The sequence below is a fragment of the Acinonyx jubatus genome, chromosome B1 (assembly GCF_027475565.1).
Source record: "Acinonyx jubatus isolate Ajub_Pintada_27869175 chromosome B1, VMU_Ajub_asm_v1.0, whole genome shotgun sequence".
Lineage (NCBI taxonomy): Eukaryota > Metazoa > Chordata > Mammalia > Carnivora > Felidae > Acinonyx > Acinonyx jubatus.
The window spans coordinates 145,201,274-145,212,289 of record NC_069382.1 but is presented as its reverse complement, the minus strand read 5'-3'; the positions used below and the strand labels follow the sequence as shown (position 1 = coordinate 145,212,289).

Genomic DNA, 11,016 nt, shown 5'->3' with positions numbered 1-11,016 from the left:
CATCCAGATTGCGCCAGGCTGAGCGAGACCGCCAGTCTGCTGAGTTGGACAACCGGCTGTTCAAGCAGGACTTCGGAGACAAGATAAACAGTCTGCAGCTGGAAGTGGAGGAGCTCACCAGGCAGCGGTGAAGAGAGGGCAGCAGGAGCTGACAGGGTGGTCGTGGGTAATTCTAAGGCTAGTTGCAAGATTAGGAGGTCCCAGGATCCAGCCCCCTCTGTTCTGTCTTTGTAATGTCCTTTCTCTGGAATTAGATTCAGAAAGCTTCACCTGTATCAACATTTCCAAATCTTGTCAACATGCTTTGCAACCAAAGAATTAGGAAATTAGAATTCAAGGTCCCAAATAAATAGAAAGGAGTAAGAGAATTAATAGCCAACCTAACACTAATAATGGTATTTCCTAAATTTTTACTGTGTGCAGAAACTTCACAAAGTACTTCACAGGCTTTCTGTCATAACATCTTCCCATCAACCCTATTAGTAGTTGACTATATTACCCCCCATTTTCAGATGAAATTAAAGCTTAGATGGGTTCAGTTTGTCCAGATTGACACAGTGCAGCTAGTCAGTGGCAGCATTCTCAAAGCCTGTCTCTCTCTTGACTCCCAAGTCCTTAACAACTCTTCCATATTATCTGTCAAATGAGACTCAATTCTCTGCAGAAGCCACTGACTTCAAACAAAGAGAACTTTGTTGTTAGATATAAAAGCACATGGCTACTAAGGACATTAGTGGCTGATGATGTAACTGGGCATTGAACACATAACTATAAAGAGAGACCAGCTAATTAAAACGAAATGGGACTACAGTGTTAGTGCTTTCATATTGTTTCTTGTTGAAAATTGGTAAATACTGTCTTTCATTATAGCAAATCCTACTAATTGCCATTCAGTTGACCACAACTCTTTATTAACAGTTAACATTAGGAGCGCCTGGGTGGCTCAGTCGGTTAAGTGGCCGACTTCAGCTCAGGTCATGATCTCACGGTTCATGGGTTCGAGCCCCGCATTGGGCTCTGTGCTGACAGGTCAGAGCCTGGAGCCTGCTTCGGATTCTGTGTCTCCCTCTCTCTCTCTCTGCCCCTCTGCCACTGGTGCTCTGTTTCTCTCTGTCTCTCAAAAATAAATAAATGTTAAAGAAATATTGTAAGACTCTTAAAAAAAAAAAGAGTTAATATTAATACTGATATTCAGAGAGTGGTGACCCTTGGGTACTAGGAGATCTTAAAGTACATTCTTAATTACCCAAGAAAGATTTTTAAAATGTCTGTATTTTAGTGTTACTGGTTTTACTGTATTATATTTTAACACCTTAAAACCTGATTGCCCATATATATCTGGTATCCTTTTATTAATCAAGTATTAAAATGTAATTGCTGAGCTTTAAGAAAAGGGTTGGGCGTTCTTTAGAGATTATGAGTGCAGAAACCCAAATTTTCATCCTTTTCCTCTCCCATCTGTCCCAGGCACCAGCTTGAGTTAGAGCTAAAACAGGAAAGAGAAAGAAGGTTACAAAACAACAGGAACATCCCAGGAAAGGGCTTTCAGAAGCCAGAACCCAAAACGGTAATATTTGTTATTCCCTTGTTCATTTACTTAATTTTTAGAGGCTACTTCGATGGGCTGGACAGTTTTCTCTCCTGGAACATGAGCTTAATTGCTGTGTCCTTGAGTATGTAGATGGCAGACAAGACCTGGGGTAAACACAAGGCCTTGATTCTCAGTCTGTCTCTGGACACTCTCTCTGACTTGATTTCATTTGGAAAAGAAGATTAATAACCATGATTTCCAGTGACCCTCTTAATCCCTTTCGCTTTAAGATTGTTTTGGTATCTTAACAAAAACTGGTGTTCCTTGGGATTCTACTGGCTAACATCTTCAATAATATGTTATAGTAATCTTTCCCCACCCTGATTTTCCATTTAACAGAATTGTCTTAAATATGGATTTGCTTCTGTATACCGTTTTCAGAATCATGAGGATTCCAGTTTTACTTTTCTTGGGAAATTAGAAGAGGAACATAGAGTGATTAAAGAGCAAGAGTAGACATATCTACAGGACAGTCTTAGGAGTGAGACTCCCAGCTCCTGTAGTGGTTAGGAAGCTAAAATGGAAAAGTCCATCTCTGGGATCCATGAAATGGGAGCCAATGTTGTTAAATAATAAAATCAGAAACATATGAAATACATTTTCTGTCAAAGAGAAACACAGGGAAAAAATTATCTTCTTTGTTTACATCATATATAACAAAGCAGGACAGATTTATAAGCTTCTTAATTTAAAATTGCTAGAGAAAGAGATGCTAATTTGCTGGAGAGCAGAAAATAATGGTAAATAGAAATTTATTATGTAGTAGTATTCACTGCAATTTAAAGTGTACAGAATACCACTCCTTTTGTAGCATGCCAACTTCATTATTTTAGTTTAGCAAACATAAAATCTACTTAGAAGGGCTTATAGAGATTTACTTAAATTCTTGGCCTTTTTTACCCTGCTTTTCCAGTGAGGCCTTAAGTTTCTCAATCTGGAATTGTCCTGCGGTAGGGGTTCCAGGAGTGTAAATGTTGCATTAACCTCCTTTCCTTGACACTTGAGTGGTCTAAGAATGTGCATTCTATTTTTGGAGGCTGATGGACAGCAGCTCAAGGCAGACAGCAGTGTCCACAGAAAGAATTTGTCACTGAAAACTGCCTAGGCAGGGCTTACACACTTTGGTAGAGTGGATGTTTGGAACTTTACATTGGTCCTTCAAAATACAAAACTCAAGTGTCTAGGCTATGCAAGTTGTTACGGTGTTGTGGCAGCTGCTTGACTGAGTGTCCACAGGGTTATAGTCTGCTATATATGGCCATGCTTGGTTTTACCAGTTATCCAGAGCTCAGTGGGGAGTGGGAGGTGAAGATACATAGAGATAGACAGAAGTAACTAACATACCCTAAGCAGTAACTGATACCTTGAGCTCACTTTGCAAGTAAATAGGATATATTCTGAATTTTATTTGAATTGCAAGAGTTAAGGAGAATACCTACTCTGAAAATCATTTGTTGCAAACCCTATCAGAATAATTTGTTAAGAAAGTGATAGAGTAAACAATGAGGAAATATTCTGGAAGGTAAATTCCTTCCATATAATAATAAAGCTGCTTAGTGTTATGCCTAAGCTAAGTCAGTACAGAAGAAAATATCTGCAGCATCATCACTGCTTAGCATTCTGAATAATTAATATACTGGGCTGTTTTCTTTTGGCAGGATGGGAAGCACAAAATTCAAGAGGAAAATGCTAAACTTAAAAAGCCCCTGGACGAAAGCCACAGGTGTTTGTTAATAAAATACTAAGATATAAATGTATTTTGGGTGGAAAGAGGGACCTTTCGATACATATGGGCAATGGCACTGACCAGACACTGACTTGTAATAGTAATACTCCAGCAAGTTATTTCAAAGGGGGCATGAACAAGTCAAACAGAGAGCACGTATTAAAACCAAACCCATTTAGTCCATTTTAGAAGAAAGCAGGGTAATAATCAAGCTGTCCTCCGACTCTTCCCCTGGTTAGTCCTCAAACTCACATGATCACTTCAAAGATTATGTTTCATCTTTACTGGATCGGCATCACAAAGGAACGAAGTACAAGTCATAGCATTTCGCAGGGTCTTTAGTGTACTTGAGTAGGACTTGTTTCCACTTGTGAGCTAGTGGAGGGCAGCTATGTTTCACATAAATCCTCTCATTTCCCTCGTGTCCTTTCTCTTAAGGGTCTCAAACAGCCTAACTCTTTGTCTTTTTCTTAACTCTTCATCTGATTTGCTCACTATGAAAAGTATTAGGATAGTATCAAGGAAGTGAACTTTTAACAATTATTTTAGCAAGTAGAAATATAACAAAATATTACACAGTGCCACTGCATTAAAAAACAAAGTGTGATGCTAAGTGAAATAAGCCATACAGAGAAAGATACCGTATGTTTTCACTCTTATGTGGATCCTGAGAAACTTAACAGAAACCCATGGAGGAGGGGAAGGAAAAAAAAAAAAAAAAGAGGTTAGAGTGGGAGAGAGCCAAAGCATAAGAGACTCTTAAAAACTGAGAACAAACTGAGGGTTGATGGGGGGTGGGAGGGAGGGGAGGGTGGGTGATGGGTATTGAGGAGGGCACCTTTTGGGATGAGCACTGGGTGTTGTATGGAAACCAATTTGACAGTAAATTTCATATATTGAAAAAATAAAATAATAAAATAAAATAAAAACAAAGGTGGTCCAACTGTATAACATTCTGGAAAAGCCAAAACCATGGAGACAGTGATTGCCAGGGGTTAGGGGATATGCATGGATAAGCACAGTAAAAATTTTTTAGGACAGTGAAAATACTCCTATGGTATTGTAATGCTAGATACATGTCTTACATTTGTCCAAACCCATAGAATGTACAACACCAAGAGTGAACCCTAATGTAAACTGCAGACTTTGAGTAGTTATGACGTGTTAGTGTAGGTTTGCTGACTGTATCATTGTCTACCCCCTCCCCCCCTTCCCTGTTACAGAATGTAGATATTGGGGGAGCATGGGGGGCCGGTAAAGTATATTGGAAATACTTTCTGGGAAATGTTGGTACTTTCTGCTCAGTTTTTCTGTGAACCTAAAACTGCTCCAAAATTCACTCTGTTACAACAACAACAACAACAACAACAGCAAAGGTTAATAACAAGAAAGACACCACAGTGGGGGTTGGAGAGAACAATGCAGTGTACATTTTTGGCAGCTGTCCCTGTCTAGGCTTTGATGCCTCAAGAATAAGGCCGTGTGTCACCTGAGCAAAGTAGCTGCTGGAGAAGATAAATCAGAGTCCCAACAGTAGACTGATTATGCAGGCACTTGGCCTCCAAGGCCAGAATGATTCCAAAGCCTTTAAGTTTACTCCCAAAGAGAGCATGGTCTGATGTAGGACTAACCTTAAACTACCCCACAGATCAGCATGGGCCACAGAAAGGAACTAGAAAGGCTATAAAATTTACAAGGACTTAAAAGAGCCTTTCAGAATCGGCCCCCTTCCAGCCTAAAACCAAGTACTTTACAATCAGGAGGACCTTACATGCCAGGTTTTGATTTAGGCCCTGGGAATATAAGACAAGACTACCTTATGTCTGTGTCACGTCACATTCATTATTTCCTTAACATTTTAATTCTTAGGAAAGTTTAATCATCTGTTCCTACTTTACAGATGCGAAAACTGAGGAGCAGAGAGGCAAGGTGGCACACCTAAGTTGCCTCTACTTACCATGTCTTCTGTGTATAAGTCCTTTGTCTAAAGCAGCTCCCAGATCCTGAACTACAGTCCTAAAACATACCCAGGTTTCTTGGGATTACGGTCTAAGGAACAGCTGAGAACCTGGTCACTCTGGTGGTCACCCTGCCACTCGATGGAAGAGAACTGGAGCCACTGTGGATGTGTGGTGCATTATCCCCAGAACTGTGACGAACTCATCCATTCTCTCCCTCATTAATTTGCTAAAGTTCACATCTTAAGAATATTTGGAAGAGGGGATTAATACATGACATATAATAGGTTTCTATAATATCAGAAAAAAGAAACTTTTAAAATGTATAGCATTGGCCATTGGAGTTTTATAGGCTGGGATACAAATGCTAACTATTTTCTTGGCAGTAAAAAGAAAACAACAAATGTAACTCCAAATCCATTTTTAAACAGGAACCATAATGTAGGTCAAGGATCAGATTCTAGTAATAGGTTTAACTACAAAAATTTCTTCTCCTTGGAGGTCAAGATTAATAATTATGTCAGTCCCAACAACATAAAAGAACCATGGTAATGCTTTTTCTTTGCTTTTGAAATGATTCACATGGAAATATAATAAGTTGCTGTTTGTTACTGTTTTTAATTTTCCATTGTAGGCTGCCGTCTCCCCCTGTGAATGAACAGGTAACCGAATCTCCTGTTCTCAAACGTCTCGTGTAAATGATGTAGTTGGCTGTCCCATTCCTAGCTGAACACAGGCGGCATGGGAAGTAGATGAATGCACACAGGCCTCAGTGCCCCGTCCTTTTAACAGTATCCTCAACAAACACGCATTGGCCTGAAACTCTCACAGGAAGTAGTACAGCTCTGAGCAATTTACTAAGGAAATGGCACGTCTCACTTCTTAGAAATTCTCTTTGACCTAAGAGAGTGCCTCCTCTTCCCTTAGTTTTCTCTTCTATAAAACAGAAAAAATACTTCTTGCTCACTTGGAAATAAATATAAATGGTTGTAAGATACTTTGCATATATAATAGGATATGACAACCCATGAGAAAGAAGACAGGCTGCTATGACTGAGTCACCCCTTTCATTTATCTGTTAGGAATTAAAAAAAAAAGAAAAAAAAAGAAAAATAGAGTATTGCTTTCTATTCCTGATGATATGATAGGAAAAGAGGGATGGGGCTTTTTAAAACTTCTTACTTCATACTTGTATACTTGAATTTTCTTTTTATAACTGAAATCACATGTTACTTTATTATAAAAGTGAAAAGAGCTCCAAGGATAGTGATAGGATTAGTAGAGTTGTATTAAGGCGTGAGGACCGTATACAATTTGTTTCTTTAGTTTCCAGATAGCCTGTAGCGTGGTTGTATTAATTTTGTAACTTAAAAAAAATGAGTATTCTGAAAGTATTCATGTTTCTGAGACCAAGAGAAACTAACTGGCTCAATATGTGGTTTAGGACCAGCCGCTACTCTCTGCAAAGCCACAGATGTGTCAGCTGTGCCAGCAAGACGGCGGCCTTGCAAAGGTAACGATGCTGAGAACCAAACAGGTTCTTCACCAGGATGTCCGTTACACCACTAGTCCCTTTCAGTAACAGGGACTTTGCTGTGTAGAGGGCAGAGTGGGGAGAAAAAGCAAAAGGAGCAAGCATTTATTGTGTACCCATTTTTTTCAGTCATAGTATGTCATGTCAGTAAATCCCAATGAACACAAATATAAAGAATTTAAAACAAATTTATAAATGTTTATTGAGTGCCTGCTGTGTAGAATGTGCTATCTCGTGTGCTGGAGAAAGAGTAATGAGCAAAGCGTAGACCACGTCCCTGTTGTAAAGCTTATCTCCTCTGTGACATCATTTTGTAGATGAACCTTGGGCTCAGAGATGTGAAGCACATTTCTCAAAGTTACTCAAGTCATAAGTGGCAAGGCCCAGCTGCAGCCTGACTTTGGCCCCAAAGTCTGTACTCTTCCAGTACTCCAGAGGGAAATGAGCTCTCTCCACCAAAACCACTTGTTTTCCCCTCGGGTCCTCAAGGGTCTCTGCTTGAGCGCTTCCCCAGTTTGCTAGAGTAGGCAGAGTGAAGGAAGTGTTCAGATACAGCAAGTGTTCTGATAGCCAGGTCTTTGACCTGCTCATAGTAATATCCACCCCCCCACCCCGCATGTCATGTGGTCCCCAGTTCATAGACGTTCAAGAAATGGGCAAATGACTGTAAGAAACAAGTGCTTGGAAGAGATGAGGAAATGTGCCGAATTCTGCCTTTGCAGCCTCTATGCCACCCTTTGTGATCATGCTGAATTTTAACAAGCAAAACTATAATATGACCTAGTCTTAACGGAATCAGATAAAGATGAACTGCCTTTATAGAGTTGGAATTACAGAAATAATGTCTGTTTCTGGAAGAGAATCTAATTCTGGCTTTTCTAATTCTGCACAGTAACTACAATATGTCAGAGGAAAGTTCCTCTCGGGCTTTCAAATAAAAGTGACCCCCTACCTCTGCTGCATCCTCAGGAAGGTGAATTGTTTGGGAGAAAGCAGCATTATTAACGGGGGGAATTACTCTTCACAGCCTTTACTAGGGACCCTTGGAGCTATGTGTGTGCCACCCTATCACACAGCCTTACCAGTGACACTGCCATAATGACCCACGTGCTGTCCCATTGCATGGCCACTAAATATTCAAAATGCTTAATAAAGAGACTGATTTCCCTATAAAGAGGATGCAGGGAAGCTGTCCTCCTGCTGCGCTGATATCCCAAAAGATATGTCTGTAGAGTATTACAGGGAAGCATTAAGCACATCAGTGTATTAAGAATTCTACTTTCACTTCATGCTCAGCAAGTTTTTTAATCCTAGGCTGGCTACCGCTACCCAGTCCATGGCTAGGTCACTCACTGCCTGCCTGCCTTATTTGGAGTATTCTTAAGTACTTGCAAACTAATTTTAGAATTAGCCCACATAAAAGTGAATATAATGGGTGGGAACATTCTAAAAGTAAGCAATTTGTGTATTATTTGTTCTTTTGAATTCTGTGGCACTGCTTCTCTTCATTTAGATCTAAGAACTAGACAGTAGGCTTCCTTGTAGACAGAAACTGTGTCTGGTCAGATACTATCTGGCACATAGCAGACATTAGTCAATAATTAGGTATTGAGCACTTACCATATTTGGCCTTTTCTATTCCATGCATCTATATGCCCTGCTCCTCTATCCCCCACCTAACCTCCTCTTCTCCTTGTAGAATATGTGTAAGAACTGCAGAGGAACGTTCTGTGATGCCTGCTCAACAAATGAACTGCCTCTTCCCTCAAGTATCAAGCCTGAGCGAGTTTGCAATCCCTGCCATGAGCATCTGATGAAACAGTATTCCGCCAGCCCATCGTAAGACGGGAAGCCAAGGCCTGGACCAGTGTCTGTACCTGTGTTAGATGTCAAGATTTCCTAGAACCCAGACCTTAGAATCAACTCCAGAGTTGATAGCAATGATTTAAATAAACCAGGTCCAGGGAGAAAAGGCAGTGAGTAGTTGGGGGTCCTGGAAAGTTTGCTCATTTTCCCTAATGACTGTATGAATAAAAGTTACTCAGTTGAGCCCCTCTCTTCTAAATCTAAACAATCCCACCTTGAAGGCTTAATTCTGTAGCTTGTCTTTGGAGGGGCTATTCATTTTTATGAATAGTGATAATAATACTGGGGTAAATATAATAGGAGAGAGAGTCCGACAGATAAGAAAAGGAAAATGATTATCTCCCTCTATTGATGTGCAGATTCAAGGGGGAAAGATAAATGTTACCTGAGATCAAAATAATAGATATTATGTATTTTCCCTGGGTGCTGCTAGACATAAACATTGTTTCCTCTTCACCCCCACTAACTACCTCTTTCAAGTATCTCTACCAAACTGTGAACCCAAACTCAGGGAAAAGAAATTAAAGAGTAATATAAATTTTGAATGTACTTAAAACAATATTATAATTTATTATAGTTTCAGGACCAGAAAGGCCCTGGGCTATAAATGTTTTCAATATCAGAACAAGAGAAACACTTGACAGTTTATCCACTTAATGACTTCAAAAGTAAATATCTGCCCTTTTCAGAATGTCCTACTAAGAAATAAGCCAACTCCCTTCTTCATCCTTCCCTGCTCTCCCAAGTCCTAAGGAAAATTGTAAGATATTTTAAAGATAGGGTTTGACTTTTGCAAGTAGTTATTGGAAAGCAAAGCTAAGTTGCGTGTAAAACAAATTTGTCCATGTCTGAGAACAATTAGATCAGAATATTTATTAAATTTTCTTGAATAAGCGATACCTTATTCTGAGCCAAGAATTTGAACTGGTAGACAGGTTTCTTGGAAAACGTGACACTCAAACATCTCTTCATAACAAACCCTTTGGGGGAAAAGAGGAATGTGCTTTCCACAAGGGAAGGAAAGAAATGGTATATGCTATTTTGATTATGTTACATGTGCCTAGATTGTTTGATTCCAATTAAGACCTAAGAAGATACGATTCTGTAACTGGTTTAGAATTCTGGGGTGAAAACATCCTGGAACCATGATACTTGATAAATTCTGTCTCCTGAGAAGGGTTATAGCCTGGGAAAGAGTTGTTATTCGGGAAGTCTGGCTTGTTACATGGTGAAGTTGAGCTATAAGAGTACTAGGAAAGAATAAAATCTAATAGTCTTGCCTAGGTTGTTGACTGGTTTTTTTCCCTTTAAATATTTCTGTGTGTGTGTGTGTGGTTCTTCATTCGTCTTATTTTTGGCCACCTACATGTTTTCAGCACTGTTCTAAGTGCTACAGATAATATGGGGAATTATCCTAAACTAGCAAAAGTTATTTATAATTAGTTTTGAATTAAATTGAAAAGAGGCAGCTCTGTACATGGAATGTGAGGAAGAATAATTAGCCACTGAGATTTTACTGAGACTTACACATAAGCTATTTAGCATTTTTTTCATGTTTTATTTTTTTAGAGAGAAAGCACTCAAGCAGGGGAGGGGCAGAGAGAGGCGGGGGGACAGAGGATCTGAAGCAGGCTCTGTGCTGACCACAGATGCAGGGCTCAAACTCATGATCCGTGAAATCACCACCTAAGCCGAAGTCTGACGCACAGCCAACTGAGCCACCCAGGCGCCCCAGCCCTTTCTCTTTTTGAAACAAAGCTCCAACGACCTGTTATTAGTGTAGCTGTCAACAAAAGCAAGGAAACGAAGTCATGAAAGGCTTGACTTCATAGGTCTGTCTTCCTTAAAAACTGTTCTTTCCACTATTCACAGTAGCAACAAGAATACCATTCTTAGGACTAAACAACCAGAGGCAGAAGACTTGTACACTGAAGACTATACAACACTGCCTAAAGAAATTAAAGATAGCAACAAATAGAAGGACACTCCATGTTTATGAATTGGAAGACTTAATATCATTAAGATGTCAATACTACCCAAAACCATCTACAGATTCCAAGTATCCGTATCAAAAATACCCATATTTTTTGCAGAAATAGAAGCATTTGTCTTAAATTCATATGGAATCTCAGGGGACACCCAAATAGCCAAAACATCTTGAAAAAGAACAAAGTTGGAGGTCTCACTTCTGAAGTCAAAACTCACTACAAAGCTACAGTGATCAAAACCACATGGTACTGGCATAAAGACCTAGACCAATGAAGTGAAAGAACTTAGAAATAAACCTTCACATATATGGACTAAAGATTTTTGAGATGGGTGCCAAGACCAAAAGGGGCTT

General features: G+C 39.6%; 1 protein-coding gene across 8 annotated transcripts in view; it reads left to right on the top strand.

Annotated features, from left to right (window-relative positions):
- RUFY3 (RUN and FYVE domain containing 3) overlaps nt 1-9,958 on the top strand; it is an 80,091-nt gene extending 70,133 nt beyond the window's left edge. For 6 of the 8 annotated variants that reach the window (XM_027058020.2, XM_053217267.1, XM_027058036.2 and 3 more), the window contains 6 exons: nt 8-127; nt 1,468-1,567; nt 3,250-3,314; nt 5,910-5,937; nt 6,720-6,788; nt 8,509-9,958. In XM_027058020.2, the coding sequence (XP_026913821.2) occupies nt 8-127; nt 1,468-1,567; nt 3,250-3,314; nt 5,910-5,937; nt 6,720-6,788; nt 8,509-8,652 (526 nt within the window). In that variant the 3' untranslated portion in view covers nt 8,653-9,958. Of the gene's footprint in view, nt 1-7; nt 128-1,467; nt 1,568-3,249; nt 3,315-5,217; nt 5,938-6,719; nt 6,789-8,508 lie in introns of all 8 variants that reach the window. The other 2 variants (XR_008296285.1, XM_053217268.1) reach the window with 2 other exon arrangements.
- The last annotated feature ends 1,058 nt before the right edge of the window (nt 9,959-11,016 follow it).